The sequence below is a fragment of the Artemia franciscana genome, chromosome 5 (assembly GCF_032884065.1).
Source record: "Artemia franciscana chromosome 5, ASM3288406v1, whole genome shotgun sequence".
Classification (NCBI taxonomy): domain Eukaryota; kingdom Metazoa; phylum Arthropoda; class Branchiopoda; order Anostraca; family Artemiidae; genus Artemia; species Artemia franciscana.
The window spans coordinates 471,044-497,753 of record NC_088867.1 but is presented as its reverse complement, the minus strand read 5'-3'; the positions used below and the strand labels follow the sequence as shown (position 1 = coordinate 497,753).

The window sequence follows — 26,710 nt, the reverse complement described above, 5'->3', positions numbered from 1 at the left end:
TATCCGATTTCAATTGTCTATGTATTTAAGAAGTCATTTTTGAGGCATTACGGACAAAATACCAAACTTTAGCATAATAAATGGGGATAAGAAGGAAACAGGCCCCTCTTGTTCGGAACAATCTTTGTCTCCCATACGTTTCAGTGTCATTCTTTACTTTCCTTTGATATTAATTCTTATGGTTTTTTTAATTAAGGAATTTCCTTTTCAAATTCCTCACCGATTGTAAATCTTACTATGAGGATTTCTACTGGCCCCTCAAACCCCGCTATATAGATCAAGTTTACCTTTAATAGAAGATCACTTAAAAAAGAATTCATTTAGCGTTTCTGTTTTCAAAATATAGTGTAATCTTTCAGAAGAAAGTGTCATCTCCGCAACGAGGGATTTTTTCCCCATAGCATCCAAAGTACACGTTGCGTTTTACTGTGTATACACTATATACTCTCCCAAATTAAAGGGATTGCAAGGTAACATCCCTGATCAAATGATTATTCATTAAGCTCATCAGAAATACCTTTCACAGAATCTTTAACGATGTAGGCAAAAGTGTATTTTTGAGGCCTAAGGTACCCCTTTCTGTATAAAAGAGTCTGTTGGACGAGAGTCTAATGGAAGTTTTGCAACTACACGATAATCCATTACAGCTAGTTGTACTGGATAAACGGTGTACAACAACAGTTCATTTCTTATTGACTAAACACACTTTTTAAGAAGCAATAGTCTGCCGCACACTATTATGACTTCTGAAAATGGGAGACAGCATAAAAGATTAGCCACTTATCAATAATCCATGACTCTTGGGTCCATAAGATCCCTCTGGGAAAAAGAAAACATATGTTTGATATTTCTTTTTCAGCAAACAAGAAATTTATATGTCATAGTTAGTGGCTATAGGGTTCTCATAAATTTTGAATTTCTTTCTATATTTTTCATCAAGGTCTTATCCCTTTTCGAGGGAGCTTATCTTCTTTTTTATAGTTATGCAAATTTTAAGGTGGTAACCACTTTTGATGAACAGCATTATACATTCAAAATTGATGTATTTACACAATATGCAAAGATAATCGATTTTTTAGTTGCATGGAATGTAGTCAAAGTTTTATTTAACGAAGTGTTGGGTCCTATTGAGAACGGTCAGTAAATCATAGACTCCGTCAAATATAATGGGGTGCTAAAATTCCCGCCTTCTACTTCCATTGTCACATTGAGTTTAAATATTCATATAATACTACATCAAACATTACAATCATCTTAAATTTGCAACCGTTCAAAGTATTTATCAGGAGCTTGGGGATTAGGTCTGGGGTCACTATTTCCACGCTTTCCAAGAGGATTTATTTGAACATATATTTTGTATAGGGATTTTTCCAATGAACACTGGCAGAAGGATGGGGAGCAGGGGGTAAATTGCTTTCCCCTGAAACGAGAGGACATTGAAAAATGTATTAAAAGATAAGTTAGAAATGTTTTCGTTCAAATATTTGTAAAAAAAACCTTCTTATAGCACTCAACCCTCTGAGAAATTCCTGGCACCGCTCTTCATGCCCCCTCCCACATCTCCCTTTTGTATAGATAAGAACACGGACACAATTTCTTATGGTACACTTAATATATTGCTGCAATAAGAGGGAAGCTATCATCCACTGCACCTATAGTACTGGCTTCTTGTCTGAGAGGACGCGGGTTCGAATTCCAGTGTACCCAATTCTTCAGTTTGGGACGGGGGTCAGTGGCGTGACTCTGTAAGCTTAGCCAGAGTCGATCCAGCTCTAAACGGGTATCTGGAGAAATCTGGGGAAGGTAAACAGGAAGGGTGTGCGAAAGCACAGGATGACTGGCCTCCAGCCCCCCATTGCACTTCCTGGCCAAGGGCCAAGAAACGGAGATCAGCATCGCCGGTACGGACTGTAAAGTCTAATGCCATATCCTTTACCCTTTTTTATTTACCTTATTACTGGCTTAGTCCAAAAACATTCCTCGGAATAAGGGGAGAAAGAGATTAAATCCCTTACTGTTATTATCCTACCCTCTATTTTATATTTGTCTGAAGGCCTATCGAAAGTTTAAAAATCGGACTCTAATAAATACACTTTTTGAAGCTTCAGCACCATCCTTCCTTATACAAAGATCCGCTGGCCTTCCTTCAAAATAGTTGTTTTACAATTCAACTCTAAATAATTTCCTTGAACCTCAAATGAATCAACTTAGTTAAATTAACCTTTAAAATGATTTCTTTACATTTTCCATTAATTTTTCATCAACTACGCAAATCTTTAGGTGCGACTTTATTACCACGTACTAGCACGGCCTCTGAAATTGGGAAGCTCTATTTCTATATTTTTTTTATAATCATTAACTTATTGGCTATCATATATTATTCAGTTCATAATTGCTATTTCACATTATGGATATCAAAAAGCCTTACCCATCAATTGCCATTGCATAGACAACACGAGGTAGTGGAAACATCGATCCAAACAATGAAACTGTTAATCCAGCCAAAGCTCCAGTTGCTACAATTGTTTTGCAGATGGGTGCACCCACTTGTCCAAAAATGTCAATCAGAGCAGAATCAGCGTGTAACTCGTTGTACGGCACTATAAAGCACAAAAGTATATAAACTATTTACTCTTTTTATGGCACTTGGTAAATACCAAGTGTCATATAGCAATCGCAAATTCTGTCGGGCTGTCGGTCCCGGTTTTGCTAGTTTAGGCACTTCCAGATATGCTAGGACGGTGAAATTTGGCAGGCGATCAAAGACCAGGCCAGATTAAATTAGAAATAGTCGTTTACCCGATTCGACCATCTGGGGGGGGAAGGGATTGGGGGGACGGTTAATTCGAAAAAAAAGAAAAACGAGGTATTTTTATCTTACGAACAGGTGATTGGATCTTAATTAAATTTAATATTTAGAAGGATATTGTGTCTCAGAGCTCTTATTTTAAATTCCGCCAGGATCCGGTGACAATGGGGGAGCTTGAAGGGGGAACCTAAAATCTTGGAAAACACTTAGAGTGAAGGGATTGGGATGAAACCTCGTGAGAAAAATAAGCGTAAGTCTTAGGCACGTAATGGACGTAACCAGAATGGATTCTCTCCCTTTGGGGGAGTTGGGGGAGGGTAAATTCTGAATAATTAGGAAAAATGAGGTATTTTTAGCTTACAAAAGAGTGATCGGATCTTAAAGAAGTTTCGTCTTTCTTATTTTAAATTCCTACCGAATTCAGTGTCACTGGGGGAGTTGGGGGGGGGCAGAAATCTTGGAAAACGATTAGAGTGGAGAGATCAGGATGGAAATTTGTCAGAAGAATAAGCACATGCCCTAGATACGTGATTGACATAACCAGACTGAATCTGCTCTCTTTGGGGGAGCCGGCGGGGGTGTTAATTCGGAAAAAACTAGAAAAATTGAGGTATTTTTAACTTACGAACAGGTGATTGGATCTTAATGAGATTTGATATTTAGAAGGATATCGTGTCTCAAAGCTGTTATTTTAAATTCCGAACAGATCTGGTGACACTGGGGGGAATTGATGAGGGAATCCTAAAATCTTGGAAAACGTTAGAGTGGAGGAATCAGGATGAAACTTGGTGGTAAAAATAAGCACTATCCTGACTGGATCCAATGTCATTGGGGAAAGTTTGGGAGGGAGCCGGAAATCTTGAAAAAGGCTTAGAGTGGAGAGATCAGGATGAAAATTGACGGGAAGAATAAGCAAAAGTCCTAGATACCTGATTGACATAACTGGACTGAATCGAATCTCTTTGGAGGTGTTGGAAGGGGTGTTAATTCGGAAAAATTGAAAAATCGAGGTATTTTTAACTTAAGAACGGGTGACCGATTGTAAGGTATTTCTTAATTTGATATTTAGAAGGAACACATGTCTCAGAGCTCCTATGTTCAATCTCGACCGGACTACTAGTGCCAATAATAAACAGAATCTACTCAGGACTACTAGTGCCAATCAAACAGTTCGTGGTAACGAACTGTAGTAAGGAGCGAACCAGCTCAATAGTAAACGAAACTCTAAAACACGGAATTTCGATGCTAAAAGCTATATCAAAAGAATTGGATTTTAATGCTGATTTTAAATATATAAGTTTCATCAAATTTAGTCTTTGTCATCAAAAGTTACGAGCCTGAGAAAATTTGCCTTATTTTGGAAAATAGGGGGAAACACCCCCTAAACGTCATAGGATCTTAACGAAAATCACACCATTGCATTCAGCGTAGCAGAGAATCCTGTAGAAAAAATTTCAAGGTCTAATCTACAAAAATGTGGGATTTCGTAGTTTTTGCCAGAAGACAAATCACGGATGTGTGTTTATTTGTTTGTTTGTTTGTTATTTTCTTTCCCAGGGGTCATCGTATCGACCAAGTGGTCCTAGAGTGTTGCAAGAGGGCTCATTCTAACGGAAATGAAAAGTTCTAGTGCTCTTTTTAAGTGGCCAAAAATTGGAGGGCACCTAGGCCCCCTCCCACGCTCATTTTTTCCCAAAGTTAACGGATCAATTTTGAGATAGCCATTTTGTTCCTCATAGTCAAAAACCATAATAACTATGTCTCTGGGGATGAGTTACCCCCCATCCAAAGTCCCCGGGGGAGGGGCTGCAAGTTACAAACTTTGACCAGTGTTTACATACAGTAATGGTTATTGGGAAGTGTACCAACGTTTTCAGGGGGATTTTTTTGGTTTGGGTGTGAGGTTCAGGGGAGGGGGCTATATGGGAGGATCTTTCCTTGGAGGAATATTTCATGGGGGAAGAGAAATTCAATGAAAAGGGCGCAGGATTTTCTAGCATTACTATTTATAAAAAAAAACAATGAAAATATAAACCTGAAAAAGTTTTTTCAATTGAAAGTAAGGAGAAGCATTAAAACTTAAAACGAACAGAGATTATTACGCATATGAGGGGTTCAAAAAAATACTTTAGCATAAAGAGCAAGGTAATTAGGAGGAGATAAATATTTTGCTCTTTATGCTAAATTATTTTTTGTAATTTCAACTATTTATTCTACGGCCTTTCTGATTCAGGGGTCATTCTTAAAGATTCGGGACAAAACTTAAGATTTAGTGTGAAGAGCGAGGTATTAACGATGGGACAAACCCCCTCACATATATAATCAGAAATATAAGAATATAAAAGTTTGTTGCGTAAGTTAATTCTTAAGTTACGTATATTTTTTACTAATAAAAACGCTCGTTAAAAATTAAAGGTTCTAGTTGCCTTTTTACGTAACCGAAAAATTGGAGGGTAACTAGGCCTCCTTCCCCACCTCTTATTTCTCAAAATCGTCTGATCAAAACTAAGAGTCAGCCATTTAGCCAAAGAAAAGAATTAATATGCAAATTTCATTTTAATAATTTATGTACAGAGAGCCAAAATCAGACATGCATTAATTCAAAAACTTTCAGAAATTAAATAAAAAAAACAAGTTTTTTGAAATGAAAGTAAGGAGCGACATAAAAACTTAAAACTAACAGAAATTACTCCGTATATGAAAGGGGCTTTTCCTCCTCGACATCTCACTCCTTGCGCTAAAGTCTGATTCTTTCTCGCAACTCTACTTTTTAAAACAATAAAAAACTTTGGCGTAAAGAGCGGGGCGTTGAGGAGGAAAAGCCCCTTTCATATACGGAGTAATTTCTGTTCGTTTTAAGTTTTAATGTCGCTCCTTACTTTCATTTCAAAAAACTGTTTTTTTTTATTTAATAATAAACAAGATCTAGTAGAACTCCTCAATACGTACTTTGCCCGAATTGGTGAATAAACGGCTAACATCGCATCTCCCAATGGTAATCAGAGTAACACAGACTTTCTAGATTCTCTACCTCCTGTTAGTTGTAAACGTATATTTCTTTCACCCGTATGTCCAAAAGAACTTATAAACTTCAACCGACTACTGAAGAATGGTACCTCGCATGAACGGATGGATCCACGACTGACCTGTTTAAACAATAATCCCTACGATAGCTGAAGTCCTAACACTCCTCATTAATCTCAGTTTCAAGGAGGGGACATTTCCTCAGTGCCTCAAAGCAGCTCAAATCATCACTCTTCACAAAGGAGGGGATCCAACAAACCCATCAAATTACAGGCCAATATCTATTATCACAGCATTTTCAAAATTATCGGAAAGGTGCACTTATAACAGACTTGTAAAGTTCTTGATGAGCACCGGATTTTTCACTCCTTCGCAATTCGGCTTTCGTAAAGATCGCTCCACCAAACAAGCCTTTTTGGTCATCTCTCAATTTACTCACGACGCACTGGATAATGGAGAAACAGTGACTTCCATATTTGTTGACATAAAAAAGGCATTTGACACGATATCTCATGGTATTCTGAAGATTAAGTTAGATCAATATGGAATAAGAGGTCCTGCAAATACCCTGATAACGTCATACTTAAATGAAAGAAAGCAGCATGGAGATGTTGGTGAGGTTATGTCTTCCAAAGTGCTACAGTCAAATAATGTAGGTGTCCCTCAAAGTTCCATCATAGGTCCTCTAATATTTTTAATTTATATAAATGACCTCGCTCATGAATTAGAGAAACATGGATTGACTGTACTCTTCGCTGATGATACAGCGTGTAGCGTAAAGGCTCGCAGTGAAATCTCTCTAAGACGAATTCGATCAGATGTGACAACACGAATCATGGGATGGTTTAGCTCCAATCATCTCAGTGTTAAATGGGATAAGACAAAGTTTACTGTATATTCTAGAACCCAAAAAAAAGTTCATACCTAAGTGAAATCTTGATTGAAAAATGTGACTTGAAAGTGGAGAGAGTTGAAACAATGCGATACTTAGGAATTATTTTGGATGCAAATTTGTCATTTAAGACCCATATTGACAAGCTTCGTATCTAGCTGAGCAGAAATTTACTTCCATCTTTTCTTCATAAGTTCGACTTGCTTCCTTCGGAATATTAATATTCACTTATCAAAAACCCTTTAAATGTCTTGTTTATACTCCTCGGAGATAAGTCCTAAATATTATTTTTATATTTTTTATTATTTATTATCGAACTATACCTCAAAGAAAACCGCGATCGCTCGCATCTGACAAGAGGCCGGTGAATTAATGAATTTTGTCGAGTAGAGTAGGGGTGAGTATAAGTGAATATATATAAGTGAATATTTTTACTTCGATGAAACTTCTTGAAGACCTTGACACTTTACAAATCAAAGGAGAAGACGTGCTAATTAAGAATCGTCTAGAAGGAGCTCTGGTGAAGTATGACGAAGAGCGGAAAGGACATGGTAGAGGAACGTCTGTTAGCTTCGCTTAAGACGACAAAAAATCGTTCTGATCCAACGATGACAACAAGACCATTTTACTAGCCTCAAACTGTGTTGCAAAATTACCCTGAGAAAAAAGTAAGGAGGTCAGGGTTTACCTTGTTTACTCTTTTTCATCAAAAACTAGTTTTGCTCCTTTTTTAATATTACAATATACCATAATAAAAACACCAAGCTGAGACTGAATGTCCAACTGGTTGTACTTCGCCCCCACTCCCTCCAAGTCCGTGAAAAATATTTGACGCTGGATAAATATTCAACGATTTTTTTTTCTTGCGAGTTTTAAATTTCATTGAAATCAAATGAAGGAAACCTATTTGAGATCCAGGAGGTTATATCTACTAAGAAGACTAATAAAGGAATAGGCAGTAATAAGATGAAATCTGCTCTCCCTTTTGTGGCTGAACTAAAAAAATGATTAAAAAACAATAGATACATAACCAATCTTTTTATTTTAAGAAAAAATACTTAAAATGTTATTCATAAAACTTTATTTAGCATTGATACCTCAATGTTAGTTATAAAATCGAAAATTTTAATTTTGTAGATCGACCTGCTTCCTTCGGAATCTACTCACCCCTACTCTACTCGACAAAATTCACTAAATCACAGGCCTCTTATCAGATGCGAGCGATCGCGGTTTTCTTTGAGGTATAGTTCGATAATAAATAATAATAAATATAAAAATAATATTTAGGGCTTATCTCCGAGGAGTATAAACAAGAAATTTTAAGGGTTTTTGATTAGTAAATATTAACTTTTTTTTTTTTTTTTTTTTTTTTTTTATCGGTTTGCCCCTCTTGTCAGTTCTAAAGTTGTCAGTTTTTTCTTCTTTTTATTGTTGTTGTTTGGTTGTGAGATTGAAATGGTGAGTACTATTATTGCTATTAGTACTATTATTTTTTACTATTATTACTGTTTTTTTCTTACTTTGAAGAAAATTTTTGTTTCCAGTTATAACTCCCGTGCCATTCGAGCTATTATCTCTGCCGGAAGTATGTCAAACTTATGTTGTAATTATTGTAAAAAAATAAAATTACCTAAACCTGAACAAACAACGCTGACGGCCAGTAACGTTAAAATCAGAGAAAAACGCAAATACTGCAAAATACTGAGTCAGCAAAATGGTAGCTCATTTTTTCCTCTTTCCTTTCTTTCGGTTTGTTTCATTTCCAACTCTTATTTCATGGACTTTACTGTATTAGCTTGTTATATACTTTAACCATTTGATTTTTTTTGGTGTTTTTGCTGGTTTTTGTATGCAAGAATATTTGTTTTTTCTTTTAGCCATCACTGCAAATGACAATTTGCTTAGTAGCATTAGCTTGTCACAGTTGGTTAATAATGATAACCGGCTTCCTTCTTTTTTTGGCAATTGTAAAAACAGTGAAAATTAAGTTAAGGATGCAACAGTAAAAGAGTGCTCTGATTTCCTTATTCATGCCAGCATTGCTTAAACGCGTGGTCTTTCCTGTTCAACTTATTCTCCAGGAACCTAATGACCAAACCTTTGCACATCAATGACCTGCTTTCTAAGTGAAGGTTTGTCTCCATGTCCACTTTATTGGACATTAAGTGGTCTCTACATATTGTTAGCAAATTTAACACTATGAGATAAACCTAAACTGTTGCTGCTGCTCTATGCAGTTGTTGATACAGAGTAGCCCTGGTTGGGATAAATCATAAATTGAATCACTCATAACTATAATTTTGTTTTGGGTCAGAATGAAAATAATATTTAGAAGAAATATTATGCGATAAATAGGCTTTCTTTGAATTTATCATTTAAAACAGTCTTGTATCATTTCTTAAGGAAACTTTATTTTGTTTTTGACCGCCATGGTTTCCAAAAATAATAATTCCTCCTTTTAGTCACTTTGCACCACGCGGCCTGTTTGCTTGATGACAGTGACCTAAGTGATTTGGACCTGGAGGATAGCAACAATGTTGGTGACGAATATAAGCTTTTCAATGATGAAGAACATTACCGAAGACTGTTAATCCTCATCTAAAGAGAAAGAAAAGCCTAGTCCATCCATTAATATCAATCTGAATAATTAGGGTCTCGCGGTCGGTGACGAAGAGCATGATATTCAACTGTCAGTTTTCAGGCCTAATGCCCATAACCAGATCGAAAAACTGGAGCCGGAAAATCAAGTCATCCTTAGTACAAACGGAAGTCCTCAGAACAGTTTACACATGCTTATTTTGATTTGAACCAATTGACGAAGATCAAGAACCGTCAGACCGAAACGACTGGAAGCGTCACAAATATTTCCTAATGTCATTCTCAGAACATTTCTTATAACAGATAGCTTTCGCGATGAATTATCACTATCAGAAAACATAAGACAAACCACTTGGGGTGACGAAATCGGAAATGAAGACATTTTTTAGTTTAAATATTTTGGTGGGTATTCTGAACGACTCAAGGATCAGAATAGTTCTGGAGCAAAAGATTCAAAGTCATAATCATTGCTGAGAGCATATATTGAGAAAGATGCTTCAATCTTTGAAGTAACTTGAAGTTTTTTGTGGAAGATGAATACGACCAAGCTGCCTGAGCTACTGACCGGCTATGAAATATAAGAACAGTTTTGGAAGAGGTTCGCAGAATTTGCACATCTCTTGGAAGAATAGAGTTCCTGAGCTTCAACGAGCAAATTATCCAATTTTCTTAGCAACATTCAATGAAGCAGTACGTTCCAAACAAACCAAATCCTTTATGATTGAATTACTTCGTCATAGCTGGTTCATCTAGCTTGGAGTATGTCTTCAACATTTAGCAGGGGAGGACGACGTTTTTCAAAAATCTTTAAGTGAAGGGAATAGGATGTGATGTCGTACTGCATCTAATTAATGGCATCAAAGAAGGGATCAGCCTCTTTTTCAACAGATTTTTTACTTCGATGAAACTTCTTGAAGACCTTGACACTTTAGAAATCAAAGGAGAAGACCCACGCATTAAGAATTGTCTAGAAGGAGCTCTGGTGAAGTATGACGAAGAGCGGAAAGGACATGGTAGAGGAACGTCTGTTAGCTCCGCTTAAGACGACAAAAAATTGTTCTGATCCAACAATATGACAACAAGACCATTTTACTAGCCTCAAACTGTGTTGCAAAATTGCCCTGAGAAAAAAGTAAGGAGGTCAGGGTTTACCTTGTTTACTCTTTTTTTTATCAAAAACTAGTTTGATCCTTTTTTAATATTACAATATACCATAATAAAAACACCAAGCTGAGACCGAATGTCTAACTGGTTGTACTTCGCCCCCACTCCCTCCAAGTCCGTGAAAAATATTTGACGCTGGATAAATATTCAACGATTTTTTTTCGTTTGCGAGTTTTAAATTTCATTGAAATCAAATGAAGGAAACCTATTTGAGATCCAGGAGGTTATATCTACTAAGAAGACTAATAAAGGAATAGGCAGTAATAAGATGAAATCTGCTCTCCCTTTTGTGGCTGAAATAAAAAAATGATTAAAAAACAATAGATACATAACCAATCCTTTTATTTTAAGAAAAATTACTTGAAATGTTATTCAAAAAACTTTATTTAGCATTGATACCTCAATGTTAGTTATAAAATCGAAAATTTTAATTTTGTAATTCGACCTGCTTCCTTCGGAATCTACTCACGTCTAGAAGGAGCTCTGGTGAAGTATGACGAAGAGCGGAAAGGACATGGTAGAGGAACGTCTGTTAGCTCCGCTTAAGACGACAAAAAATTGTTCTGATCCAACGATATGACAACAAGACCATTTTACTAGCCTTAAACTGTGTTGTAAAATTGCCCTGAGAAAAAAGTAAGGAGGTCAGGGTTTACCTTGTTTATTCTTTTTTTATCAAAAACTAGTTTGATCCTTTTTTAATATTACAATATACCATAATAAAAACACCAAGCTGAGACCGAATGTCCAACTGGTTGTACTTCACCCCCACTCCCTCCAAGTCCGTGAAAAATATTTGACGCTGGATAAATATTCAACGATTTTTTTTTCTTGCGAGTTTTAAATTTCATTGAAATCAAATGAAGGAAACCTATTTGAGATCCAGGAGGTTATATCTACTAAGAAGACTAATAAAGGAATAGGCAGTAATAAGATGAAATCTGCTCTCCCTTTTGTGGCTGAACTAAAAAAATGATTAAAAAACAATAGATACATAACCAATCTTTTTATTTAAAGAAAAATTACTTGAAATTTTATTCAAAAAACTTTATTTAGCCTTGATTTTAGCTATAAAATCAAAAATATTAATTTTGTAGGGCAAAAGACAAAAATCATAAACTGGCCATTTTTTCATCAGGGTTATGATTTAAGGTTATTTTAACAAGATAGCGTTAGATATGTAAGGACAGGGGTGGTTCTAAGGATCAAGACTAGGAGGATTATATCATTTATGCTTATTTATGCAGAAAAACAAGAAGCTAAAACGATATACATCATTCCTAGCCGAGACAGTTGTTTTTTATATTCACCCGTGCTTCAAAGTGGACCCCTGATGGACAATCTTGTTCATTGGCGTCAGTGAGGTCTATATTGTTCACCAACAACATAAGGAATCTAGTCAAAAATCAACCATGGCTGTTCTCGGCAAATTCTTAGCAAACTAGCTTGCTAAATGTTCTTTCGGCAGCAGCAATTGCAATAGGTATGAAACAGCAAACTTGCAAATGCAATTGGCCTGCTTAAGCTGATGTTGCCAGCAATTTAATTCACCCACTACTCCTCTAAAGCATATAGCGCCGTGCTAAAACTGAAACATAACTTCAAACTCTGCTTGAAATGCACTAGAATCTGGCGGTCTTTTTGGGTTTGGCAAAAAACGTTGTCGCTAGCTCAATATCTGCAACTAAAACCCTGTTTTAACAGGAGGATGAGTTAGGATGAAAATGGCTGAAAACTGACAAGGCAAGCTTTGAGATTATCTCCCATTAATGTAGTCAACCTTTCAAGCAGGACTCAAAAATGTTGCTTATAGAACTGATACACTGATATTTCAGCTTGACTCTGAGCTTGACTGTCAGAACAAGATGGTCGAGGTCGTCGATGATGATATCTGACAACATTTGCCTCTGGATTGACTTTTCTCAACCTGGTGAACACTTTTGCACTTTCAATGAATGGTTCATTTCATCCTCTGATTTTCTTTCGAAGAGTTCCTTCATATCTTCAAGCATCTCGATTGCGTCGATGATGTTGATATCCTCTTTGTCACATTTATACTGTTATCCTGATTATGTACATTATTCTTTTCATAAAGATGAGGCAAGCGATAAATCTGAAACTCAGAATCCTTTTCAGAAGGCCACTAGCTTTTGCCTTCGACATTGCATCGGTGTTCCTTATCTGCTTTGTTTCGTAAATGGCGAAACTGTTGCTTAAAACTAAATAACTACTGCTTTTACGGTTTCAGCCCTTGCAGTTCACCGAGTCCGTGATGAGTTTTAGAGATTAAGGTTGTTTCCAATCGAAGAGAGTTTTCCTTCAAAGATGACACAATGCCTTATTTTGTGAATTACGCCCACTAGCTTATCAGAATCTGAATCATTGGCTTTAGTATCACAGAACAAAATCCTGAATCCGAAACTTCGCCGAGGATCTCCTCCATGATTTCTTCTAAAAGAAAGTCAATGAACTCGTTCTGAGGACTTGCGGTTAAATAAGTAAATTTGTCATGTCTGTATCGGGTATCAAGAGCTAATACGTATCTTGCTGGGAGTTAAACAATTTGAACAACGTTGCCGTTTTGTTCTTCAGTTATCCTAAAGCCAATATCCTGTTTCTCTAGGGTCTCTGCAGCGTCGAAAAAAAATCAAATTTTTTTTGTCTGTGTCTATATCTTTTGCTTGTTGCAAGACCTTAATTGGGGTGCTTTTATCAAGTAAGAAATCCGAATGACTGCTGTTATTGACAAAATGAAAATGATAGGACAAAGCTGCTTATTGTGACTCGGAAGAGAAATGACTTTCTAGTTTTCCTTTCTTCGCCTTTTCTTGGGTCTTTATCTTATGCCGTTGCCACAGACTGGCTTCCCCCCAGGCTTTTTAGAATTGGTCATTCCTGGGATTACTATAGAAAAGGAAATAAAGGAAGCAGAAAGCAGCATCTTTCTCGATATTGTATTCTAAGAACTGGTAATCCTCATACCATCCCAGATGAAAACACCACTGTTTCATTTCTTATGTTGAAGGATCAATTGAAAAGACACTCACCTTTGGTTGATTAAGACCTATAAAACAACATACTTCCTTTGATTTTTGCTTGAGACTGGCTTCCTTATTCATGGAACCTTCTGAACTATGCTTTCAAAATCGTCACTTTAACTTCGACAACAATGCCACTGATCGTTGAGTGTAAGAAGTTTTTCAGTGAAATCGACTGTTAACTCTTTATATAGCTCAAACGTAGAAGATGATGTTGATTGTATTTCAACCAAGATTTCTCTTCCATCCAAAGTAAAATTTTCCCAGACAGTCTTAACAATGTCATTGGAACCAAAAACTAATGATATAATGTATTCCAGCTTGGTAAAACATGTAAAAAAGTTTTTGTTGGGTCTTTCATCAGAAGTTTCTTGCCCTATATTTAACTCCTTCTCATAATTTGTGTTCATTGATGGGTCACATCAAAATCTAAATCCCAAAGCACTTTCGCTTTCTAAAGCACTTCCGTTCTTGGGATAAAAATTTGAGCACACAGCCTAGTCTTACCTGTCCTTCTGAAGCGTTTTACCCCACTCAGCCTCGTATTGCTATCGAGTCTTTTTTTTCACTACCCTTTATACACTTGCTTTGAAAGGGTTTCACGGAGCTTCTTTTCTTTGAATTCCAATTACTTTTCCATTGTGTCTCGAAATTTATTGCCTTCTTTCCCTATCATAGTAAAAGTTTGACTAACAATCTATGCGCGTAACCCTGTCTTTTGCTTTCGGTTTGTTCATATTATCTTGTCAGTCTTCAGGTCGATTTCCCCGAACTACTGAACCATCAGACAGGAGTAATCATCTGCGAGCATAAATATATTTTCAAGGCCAGGTAATAGGCTACCAGACCAGTCCCTTTAAACTTGGTTTAATTTAAACGGCACTGTTTATTCCGAGATTATTAAAAATTAGAATTGAACGATAAAATAAAACAACTCTATTATATTTATATGCAAAATGTTTTTTTTGGTATTTATGACAGAAGCTTAGCAAGGCTAAAATCAAACATTCCTACGCTGAGAAATCTGAATTCTCAACGTCTTCTTCAGGAGAAGGCAAATACAACATAGACTGTCTCTAACTGAATTGAGCGTCTCAGAGCTGGATAAGGCCAAAATTGACGACTTAAATGACTTCACAAGCAGTAGCAGCTAGATCTGATCGACTAGACAAAAGCAAGTCATACGCAGAGAGAAAATTCTTCAATCACTTTTAGAAAATGATGAATTTGCTGCATCTCATCTCTGAAGGAGAGGGATCTATGTATATTAAATGTATTTTGTAATTATGAGCATTCTTAATTGACTCCTATTATCTAAAGCTATTAAATTAATTACTTTTACAAGCTGTTAATTAATAACAGATTGGGCAATTGTTTTTTCGTTTGAAACCTATAGTCTTAAGAAGAACTCAAAAAGTATTACTTGGATTAAAATTAACTACTGGTTTTATTTTTTTTTCAATTTCTTCACATACAAAACCAAAACATATATTTTCAAAATACTACCACACCAAGAAAAAATTTACAGTTTTGTAGACATACGGCAATAACGAGTAAAAATATATATTCCATTAAAAATCACAAAATAACCATATTCAACTCCAACTTCGAATCCATCTCTGTCATTTAAAGAAAAAACACAATATTAGCCCCCCCCCCCAAAAGCAAATAACAGCCCCCAAAATTTCCCTATACCACACTCCACAGACCCCTTCCAGCCCTCCACCCTAAAAAAAATTAATTACTTTCTAACAAATGATCTTAAGTTTTTCTTAAATGAAAGCAGGTGTTCAGCCATCCTAATACTCACTGGCAACTCATATATCTTACCTTAAATGCTGATGTAACTGTACCTGTTGACTCAATTGCTATATTATCACCATTTCTCGTTTTATAATCATGCACTTAGCTATTCAAACAATAAAATTCTTAAATATTGCAGGGACTATTTCATTCATACACTGATAAACAAATATAGAATCTTGAAAATCTCTAATTTGTCCAACATTTAACAGACTCAGGGATTTGTAACAAGCACTAGTTTCATGGGCCTCTTTAACATATTTATCAATAATCCTAATCGCTTTATTCTGAAGAATTTGTACTCGCTTATAATTAGTAAAAAAAATTGCTACTCCACATAAAGCAACCATAAGCTATATAGGGGTAAATTATGAATAATAAAGTGTAAGAATAATCTTCTGTATTAGGAAATGTTTCAAACGTCGATGTATGCCTACATCATATTTAGTCAGTGCCTTGGCACAAACCTTAACTTCTAATCATAGATTATCTTGAAAAAGACTTCCGTGCATATTGAAGAGCTTCAAAACAGTTTTAATTTTGTTCTCTGCTGAAAATTTGTGTGATAACTACTTTTATAAGAAGAAGCATGAAGAACTTCTTGTCTCTTAGAGATTAAATAAAAAAAGTTATTTTTTTTACTGTAAGTAAGGGGTGACATTAAAACTTAAAACGAATAGAAATTATTCTATATATAAAAGGGGCTGTCCCCTCCCTAGCGCACCTCTCTTTACGCTAAAGTTTGACTTTTTATCACAACTCAACGTTTTAGAACAGTAGACAGCTTAGGAGAAAGAGTGAGGCGTTGAGGGGGGAAAGCCTTTTTCATATACAGTGTAATTTCTGTTCGTTTTAAGTTTTAATGTTACTCCTTATTTTAAGTTAAAGAAACTTTTTTTTTAAAGAAGCTTTTTTAGTTTAATTTTTGAACGTTTTTCAACTGATACAGGTTTGAATTCGGCTCAACGTACATGAAAAACTAGAAAAAAAAATTACATATTAATTTTGGCAGATTTATTCTGAATATGAAAGGTACCTTGCTTTTTACGCTAAAGGTGTTAGTATTTTTAGAAACGCTTCTTTTTCTAATTAAACGGCCTCCACGTTTCAGTAGACGCTCTTAAAAAATGAGACAGACAGAAAAGCTTTATCGTAAAGAGCAAGATATTGAGGATGGGGCAACCCATCATATATCGAATAATTTCTTTTCGTTTTTCAAATAATGCTGGTAAATTTGACTCGCCCTCCATGAAATATAACCCTCCCCCTCACGAAAACCTCCCCCGTGGAAGTCTCATCCCACGTAAAGTGAACCACCTCCCCCCCCCATGAAATTCCCTCCAGACAGTTCCATTCTCGCTGAAAATTACCCTCCCTGTAAATTAGCTTGTGGAAGATTCAGCCTGAAAAACTCTTCTTAGCATTCTTTCATTTGAATAAGACATTAATTTGTAATCGGTTTCTCGATCACTACAGAAATGCCCCCTTTCCTATAAAGTTATTTCCCAGAAATCAAAAATCGCAGAAAAAAAGCCCACAAAAAATTCCCCAGAAAATCTACATATGAAAAATTTGGCAAAAAGAATGTAAGACATCGTATAGTTATTCTGTCAAATCCCCCCAGGGTAACATTTCCCCTGAAATATTGATCCCCCAGAAATTTCCCTACACAAGGACGATTCTCCCTTAGAAATCCACCCATAGTACACACCCCCCAAAAAAAGAAGAAAATATCAGTACATTTTCTAATAACAAATACTATAACTAAACAATGGATGAATTTCATAACTTACAGGCCTCTTCCCACGGACTGTAGGGAATCGTTTTACACCTAAAGACTAAATTATTTAATCTTTCAACTTAAAAAGGACACTAGAACTTACAATTTCTATTCGAATCCACCCTCTCATGACACTCTAGGACCATTATTTCAATGCAATTACAGCTTGGAAAAAAAAACAACCAAAAAACATATCAACATGTACCCGTGATTTGTCTGCCAAAATATCAAAATTCTGGCAAAAACAGTAAAATTTCACCATTTTGCAAACTGAAGCATGAAACTTCTACAGTAGGGTTATCTGGTAAACTGAATCTGATGGTGTGATTTTCTTTTTGACAGATAACACTAAACTTGATAAATCTTATATATAAGGAATATAAGGAATCATATAATAATATATAATATATAATCATATAATATATAAATCATATATTATATAAATCAATATATAATATAATATCATATTATAATATATAAGGAATCTTATATATATAGCATAGTAAACTTATTATTTTGAGTTATCTATTGATATTAAAATTCCGTTTTTTAGAGTTTTGGCTACTATTGAGCCGATTCGCTCCATACTCATAGTTTGTTACCAGGAACTGTTTGAAATAACTACAAAATCGAAATTTAGCTTCATAACCATTAGTTTATTCCTTGCACCATAGACCTTGTGAAGATGAAGAAGATTACTCCACTGAACTTTGGCCTGAAGTTTGGTGACAAAGTTTAAAGTGATTCTGACTTCGCCAATGACTGAAAAATCATGAAAAAAACCATCGAACCCTCAAGTCATGACAGAAGAAGCTAGAAGACCTGGGCTAAAGATCCGCTGGAGCAAAATTAAAATGTTGTTTATTTAAACTCAACTGTCTCAACCATCCCCTCCTGCAGTCAAATTATGGTAACCTAATTAGCAGTTGCAAACAAATTTATGTACCTCAGCTCCATTCTTTTAAAATATGGTTCGGTCGAGAGCAAAGTCAACGCATGAATTGTCAAAGTATCTTTCACCCTAGAGAAATTCGAAAAAATATGGCACAGCACTGTTATCAGCCACCTCACAAAGAAACAGATAATCATTGCATATGTAAACTCAGTCTTACTAGAAGATGCAGAAACTTGGCCAACAAACATAAAAAATTGAAGAAGTCGGGCGAGACTCGAATAATAGGGGCCCTAAAGATAGAGGAACCCTGAGGATATGATTTTAACATCCTGACTAACCTCCTGACACGCTCCAAGCAGATTCCATTTTCTTACAAGTATAGCAGTATACCCAGTGGTTGCAGGGTTGAACCAACCATGTGGTTGTCAAAGAATGAGATGAACTGATTGTCTACATCAGTTCCTCATCAAGTCAGGAATAAGATTTTTAAATGCTTTCTTGTCTGCTCAAGACCAGATGTCCTGGAGGATGCTGTGGTTTGCTGTCTTGACACAGGCTCCTAATTGGCAGGATAATTGAGTCATGTAAATCACATCTAGTTTTCCTCTTTCATAATATTTGGTTTGGTTCAAAACTTCTTTCTTCCTGTTTCTTAAAGTTGTAATTTGATTTGAAGTTTGAAGCTTAAGCAGTTAAGCTGTCTGTTCTACGAACGAAGAGACAATTTACCTTATATTCTGAAATTGTTTTTTATACGTAAGACACAAGCTTCAAAGGAGCACAGAAAGCTTGAAAAACATTCTCGCCTCTGTTATCTATAGAGTGATAACTATTTTTAGAAATTGAAGGATGAGAAACTTTTGATCTCTGGAAGAGAAATAACTATGGAAATATGAAGTTTCGTTTAATTTCCCTAGTTTCTTCCTTTTCAGTCTTCTCTCTGATTCAAAACTAAATTGAGAGCAAAAATAATGTGAGACAGCAACGTAGCATTCTCTGCCATGTGTGCCGTAAAACAATGATTTTGATTAAAACAGTATCAAAAAGCTATAGATGGAAAATCCAAAGATAGCAAATCGATTAAGATAATTGAAAAGATACATCTTGAAATTCCTGGTTTTAAGGTCGTAATGCCATGTGGCAAAGCATTCACTCCCAAAGATGCACGTAGTATGTGCAAATAAAGAGTCAAGGGGAGACTATATAATAGCAACAAATTAGCTATGCTGAAGAGAAACTATTCAAAAAAGTGGGTGGTTACCAGGGGGTGGTAGCCTAGCGCATTAGGACAGGTTCCTTATTTTTTCTTAGCAGGAGTTCGATAAAAACTGAAATGCAGGATATCCATTTGCCACCGAGATTTAAAGAATGAAACTGCAAAAAGTGGGCATATATGAAGTTCAAGATCAATAGGTTTATTAATCAAATTCAGATATAATTATTTGACTAGGCCCAAGGGGAGGGGAGACGAGTAAGGTGGAGGGTGGAAAATACAAAAATTGGAATTAATTAAATAAATTTATCTGGAAATAAATAATAAAATATCCAGGAAAATATCTACTTTACTGTGGAAAACAAATTAAAAACAACTATTCCCACAAAATGAGTTTTTCAGAGAAAAGCAAAGAGCTACACTAAGCCAAAGACGAATAAAAGTTAAGTTGAATGATAATCTAAGCTTAATAGTTTTTTTTTCAAAACATTTTGTTAAATTTTCGGTTACTGTGAGCTAAAGTTTATTCTTTAGACTGTTGCGGTAGATCTCGCAACCATGAAAAAAAGAAGTTTTTTCAAACCTTTGCACTGCCCAGGGAAAGTTCTGGAATGCTTATTGAAAACTAACTATATGTTGAATTCTTCCAGTTTATTTTCTGTCTTTTAGGACCAATGGAATGAAATTACTGAATACTATATAATAATTTTTATTCTCCTGTACGTAACAACAAACAACAAAGAGAGACAACAAACATCTTAGATATTTTAGTCTTTGATTTATTTTTTCTCTACTGGCCACAGTCTCGTTTGAGGGTTTTTTTTGTGGAGGTATATCTCTCTTTGTTGTTTGTTGTCATGTCTGGCCAGTTCGGCTTAAGAACTTTCATTCCTCCTATATATGATGAGCATTAGCTCCCAAATAAATTTCTTATATCATCACTTACCCATCAAAGTTATTATTGCTGAAGAGCTCACATATGCTGTTAATATTACTCCAAGGGATATGATAATAGAGAGGGGGATGGAACGCTTTGGCTGCAAAGCTTCTTCTCCTGTCGTTGCGATTATGTCAAATCCAATAAAGGCATAAAAGCACGTTGCTGCTCCAGAGAAAACCTAAAAGTAAGGAATATGAAAGAGATTTTAAGAAACTTTAGATATTTAGTATAACACTAATTAGAAAAACTTAGAAGTACAGATGGTTCTCAGTTATTTAAGAAAAACTAGTACGGGGTTCACTAGGATATAGCTAAGTTATGACATAAAGACGGTAGGTTTTGATAATAAGTGGAAGTGTTTGAACATCACATTACTCCCCAAAACATCAAATGATCTTAATTAAAATCAAACCGTCAGGTTCAGGATATTACAGAACCCTCTCCTGAAGAGGTTTTAAGCTCCTATATACAAAGATATGGAATTTTGCATATTTTGCCAGCAGAAAGATCACGGATGCGTGTTTATTTGTTGTTGTTGTAGGTATTTCCCAGGGGAAATAATATCAACCAATGATCCTAGAAAATAGAGAGATGGCTCGTATGATCAGAAATTAACTGAGAGGCTCAATAAATATACATTTTGTGATATCAACCCCCCCAAGCCCCTGGGGAAAGGGCTGTTAGTTGTAAAAACTATCCATAGTTTTCGTAAAATATTTTTCAGCGAGGATGGAATTGTCAGAAGGGAAGTTTACAAGAGGGAGAGGAGGTATTTTAAGCGGGAATAATATTCCACGGAGGAGTATCTCGCGAGAAAAGGGAATTTTTCATAAAGGGGAAAAATTCCCTCTTATGCGATTTATCGGCATTATTTGAAAAACGATCAGAAAATAAATAAAAATTAGTTTTTTCACCTGAAAGTCAACCTGAAATTAAAATTAAACACGAGCAGAAATTATTCCGTAGGAAGGGGTTGACCTCCTCTTCAATTCCTTGCTCTCTACGCTGAAGTTTGACTGTTTGTCCTAAGTTGTTAAGAACGACTCTTAAAACACGAGAACCGATAAATTAGAATAAGCAACTCATTTGAAAGTTCTTAAAAACTTTAGAGTGAAGAGCAAGGTATTAAACAGGTTGGTAACCCCTCATATATAGAATACTTTTTGTTCGTTTTGAGTTTTAATGCTGCTTTTTTAAACTTGTTTTTCTTTCTGTCGTTTTTCAAATAATACCGGTAAATCAGGCTCACCACTCATCAAAATTTCCCTCACATTTAACTCATCCATGGAAAGTTCCTCTCGTGTAAAGTTCCCCCCCCCTCAAATGAAATTCCCTCCAGACAATTCCATCATCGCTGAAATATATTATGCATAAGCAATGGACAAGTTTTGCAACTTAGAGCCCTTTCCCTAGGGGTTGTATGGGCTTTTATTATCCAAATGCATAGTTATTGCACCTTTTAACTATACTGAACAAAACAACTATCTCGAAACTTTGATCAGATGGCTATGGTGAAAAGAAAGCATTGGATGATGGCTAGATGCCTTCAAATCTCTTTTGGACCCTTAAAAAAGGGACTTTGGAAATGTTTTATTCCAGTCAAGTAAGTCCCCTCCCGATTGGGATCTGTAGTTTTATATGACTGCCTTTGGGATAAACATACAAAAGACACCAACAAATAAACACGCACTCATGATCTTTCTTCTGGCAAAAATTGAAAAATTTTATATTTTTGTATACAGAAGCTTGAAACCTCTTCACTAGGTTCTCTAATATGCTGATTAAGATGGTGTGATCGTCATTAATTTCACTTGATGTTTTTTTTGTGCTTCTCACATTTTAAAGAAATTGAAAAAATATGCTCAGGCTCGTAAATTTAGATGGGTGAAATTAAACTTGATGAATTTTCTACATTTTGAATCAACACCAAAATTTGATTCTTTTGGTGTATCTATTGTTATCAAGACTCTGTATCTTAGAGTTTCGGTTATTATTGAGCCGCGTTGCTCTGTACTTACAGTTTGTTACCATAAATTGTTTGATGGAAATGACTGGTCAAGTAGCCTACGGCCCAGAAGCATGAGCATAAAAAAAAATGAAGGAAGATTTACCTTATGTTTTTCCAGAAAAATTGCTTGCGGATTTTTTTAGGTACCCAAATGACTTACTGTATCTCAGACAGTAAGCTTTACGAAAAATATGGTTCAATCCTGTTTTTTAGGGTGAAAATGTCAGAAAGGTTGGCATAGCTGGGTGCGTCCCGCTGATTAAGACTGACAGACGAGGGACCGAAAGGTCCCTTTCGGTCAACTGACTAATGCCAAACCAAAATTAGATCATCCTTGGCTGGGGTGGGACGATGTTGTAGGGACAGATTTAAGACAAATGGGAACTTCCTGGGAGGATATAAAAAGGGAGGATTTGAATACATTGAAATAGAGGAGAAGCGTGCATAGCTCTGTTGGCCCCAGGAAGCTTCGTGCGCTGGGGAGTTTCTAGTAGTAGTAGAAGTAGCATAGATGATTGAGCTGACAAAAACAATTTTTTAACTCATCTCACCTTTATTGATCTTCCCTTAGCACCTTCCCTCCATTCAATCCAGTTACATAACAAAGACAAATAGTTAATTCAATATTTAGTTGAGCCACTTTTCCTCGAATTCTTAGAATTACCTTGTGTCTCTAAAAGGCCTTAATAGTCTTTCAATGTCTCTCGGAAAATTTCAACAGGAGATTGTGCAATCAGGGAAATATACTACCTGAGAATTTAATAGTTAGACAACGGAGAGTAGTTAAAGTGGCAAAATAGAGAATTCTTTTCGGTAAAAGTGTGTTTTCATTTTGCTGTTCACTTGGTAGTGAAATATAGCAAAAGCAAAGTTTTATCAAAACGAGAATAATGAATTTGTCAAGAGATACACTTATAGCTTTAAGATTAAACTATAACTTTATTAATACTGATGGTTAAAAATTTATTGAACCATCCTATGATGACAACATTACCCTTATTAGCTTTTTGCTCCCACGCATGCATAATCTGTCTTCGGGCAAAAAATACAAAATTCCACATTTTTGTGGATAGGAACTTAAAACTTCTACAGTAGAGTTTTCTGATACACTGAATCTAATGGTGTGATTTTCGTTGAAATTTTATGACTTTTAGGGGGTGTTTCCACCTATTTTCTAAAATAAGGTAAATTTTCTCAGGGCTTGTAACTTTCGATGGGCGCGACATAGCTTGATTATACTGATATATTTGAAATTAGCATTAAAATGCGATTCTTTTGATGTAATTATTGGTATCAAAATTCCATTTTTTAGAGTTTCGGTTCTTATTGAGCAGGGTCGCTCCTTACTACAGTTCGTTACCATTAACTGTTTTAATATTAATACAGCAGAAAGGTTTTAGAAATTTAAGGTTGATGGATGTGGGCCACGTGTGCGACTACCAGGCTGCAGTGTTCACTCACCAGGTTTTGCATGAAGTTTATCCGTCCGTGCTTTTAGTTTGTGCAGACAAAATAATGATTTGCATGATTATTATACAAGGAATATCACTATTCTGGTGACTGAGTATAGGAGTGGTAGACGAACTAAATTTGTAATTAAACATTTGGGCCAGTCTGTATGGAATTCACTCCCTGATAGTGTTAAGGAAGCTACCTACAATTATTTAAAAAAAAGAGTAAAGAAATTTTTGTTGGAGGGATCAGGAGTCATGATTTAGAGAGTGAATGTAATTTTTTTTCTTAGTAATATATTTTTTACATTATTGATTATAGTTTAAATGAATTTAAGTTGTTGCTTAAGTTAAGTTGATTTATTGTTTAGTGGTTTTTGTTTAATTGGCTGCCATCACAAGCCCTCCGGGGCTTTCTTGCAGCTGGTTGTATTTTTGTTCCTTTATATTTTTATAGTAATTAATTAAAATAAGATAAATAATAAAAAATAATAAATGTATATTTTGTTTTGTTTTTTTTTGTCATCGGACGAAGTGCTGTAGTTTTTTTTGTCATTGCAGAGCCTCATTGTTGTTTTTTGATGTCATTGGACAAAGAGCCATTGATTGTTTGTTGTTTTTTATTTTCATTGCAAAAAGCTATAATATTTTTTCGTGTTATCGGAAAAAATTTCGTTATTTTTTTTTCCGAAAGATTGATGATACAACAAGCGAAGACAACTTTGTTTTGTGGCAATATGTTGGTATACCTACATTTCCTTTACATACGAGTAAGCAGTCTGCATTCAAATAGTTAAAATAATTAAAAAACACCATCCGCCTACCCGATTGAAATGTTCAAGGGACTTCCCAGATAATAATATTCGCCCTCTCAGATCTACAGGTATTCCAATTCAACTAAAAGCCATATAATTTGTCTTTTTTACATTAATTGCCAACATACTTATAGTGGTAAACACATTTAAATCATTTAAACCTTTATTTACTTTATTTATCAGATCATCAACACAAATACCACAAAAAGAAATAGCCGTGTCATCAGCAAAGGATGTAAGATATGAGTCATGGAGATAAAATCTCATAGTATCCACATAAACCAAATATAAACACGGACCCAAAACAGAACCTTGTAGGACACCACAATTCACAAGATATGTAAAGGAAGTAACATTTTCAACTACAACCTTTATTGACCTTCCCTTTCAAAAAGAACCAAACCCATTTAAACAAACCCCTTTAACTCCTAATGACTCTAATCTTCTCAATAAAGTATTAAAATGAGCTGTATCAAATACTGTTTTTTTTTTTAAATCAATGAAAACAGTGAGAGACATTTTTCAATTTCCAATAAACTGATTCACAAAAACACACACATGGTGCATATGTAGCGGAGTGGCCTTTGTAGAAACCAAACTGAGTATCACTTATGAACAAATGTTGTATTAGGCACAAGTAAAGCCGTTTATGAACTACTTTTTCACGTATTTTCGAGAAAAGAGGAAAGATGAAAATTGGCCTCCAGCTTCCGATATCTTATCTTGCACAACCCTTGTGAAGAGGGATAGCCTTGATTGTCTTTTCACCTTTAGGAAATATTCCACTTGCTATCGAAATCGAATTTATCCCCGCTGAATTTGAGCGTATTCTTGGCAAATAACTCTAAATTTTTAAAGAAGAACATTGAAAATTGAACGATGAAACGAAGAAAATTGGCTTGGCCAAGCCACCAATTAACATACTAAGTGAAGTAGTAAGTAATTTCCCATACCTTACACTAAAAATATTGCATTAAATTGAGAAAATCTTTCAATCCAAAAGGCATTCTAAAAAACAATCAAACTGAGCGATATACTAGAAAGAAATCTTAGTTTGAAAATTTTCGCGTAATAACCACTTAATATATATATATATATATATATATATATATATATATATATATATATATATATATATATATATATATATATATATATATATATATATATATATATATATATATATATAAAGATATATATATATATATATATATATATATATATATATATATATATATATATATATATATATATATATATATATATATATATATATATATATATATATATATATATATATATATATATATATATATTATATATATATATATATATATGTATATATATATATATATATATATATATGTATATATATATATATATATATATATATATATATATATATATATATATATATATATATATATATATATATATATATATATATATATATATATATATATATATTTAATTGTTTAATTATTTAATTAAACAATTAAACAGCTTATCCTTATTAAACAGCCATTGTGTTTCAGAAGTTGTTCTAAAAGAATTGGAACAACAAGTTAAGCTTAAGTGTTGTTTTCTTTATTTGTTCGAAAATTATATGATTAGGCTCGTCTTCTTCCCGGGAAAGTTTTATATTGAAAGAGTTGACCGATACGGTGGTTCTTAATATATACAATCACAAAGAATAAAATTACCCATTACAAAATGGCTCCGTTTTCCATATAAGGGGAAAACAGCCCTGGGATTAATTGTATCTCTGGCCATGGCCTTTTGAGGGGGAGTAAGTGTATTGTAATTCCATTTTGAATTGCATTTTGTATCGTATTGTAATGAATAATAAACTTGTTAACTTCTTCTTCTTCTTCTTCTTCTTCTTCTTCTTCTTCTTCTAAACTTTAACAAAAAGTACATAATATAATTCAACATATCTATAAACTCTATTGTGGACGTTTCAAGCCCTAACTGTATAAATGTAAAACTTTGTATTTTTCCCAGGAGGATGATCTATGATTGAAACATCAAGGCCAACACAAATCTGACCTTGGTATTAAGTCCTGGTATTACCCGATACCAACAAAAATCAGACCGTTCTAGGAAAGTTACGTCCAGGTCTTACTCGATACCAACACAAATCTGACCATCCTACGAAAAACTACGTCCTGGTCCCACCCTATGCCTAACACAAATCCGACCGTCCTAAGAAAAGTTAAGTCAGGGTCCTACTCGATGCCATCACGGCTACCACTGTCTGAGGAAAATGAAGTTCTGGTC

General features: G+C 34.9%; 1 protein-coding gene across 4 annotated transcripts in view; it reads right to left on the bottom strand.

Annotated features, from left to right (window-relative positions):
- Positions 1–26,710, bottom strand: part of LOC136026833 (solute carrier family 7 member 14-like) — a 334,289-nt gene that overhangs the window by 67,706 nt on the left and 239,873 nt on the right. For all 4 annotated transcript variants that reach the window (XM_065703537.1, XM_065703540.1, XM_065703539.1 and 1 more), the window contains exons 6-7: positions 20,163–20,334; positions 2,429–2,600 (exon numbers count right to left, since the gene is read on the bottom strand). In XM_065703537.1, coding sequence (XP_065559609.1) covers positions 2,429–2,600; positions 20,163–20,334 — 344 coding nt within the window. The remainder of the gene's footprint in view (positions 1–2,428; positions 2,601–20,162; positions 20,335–26,710) is intronic.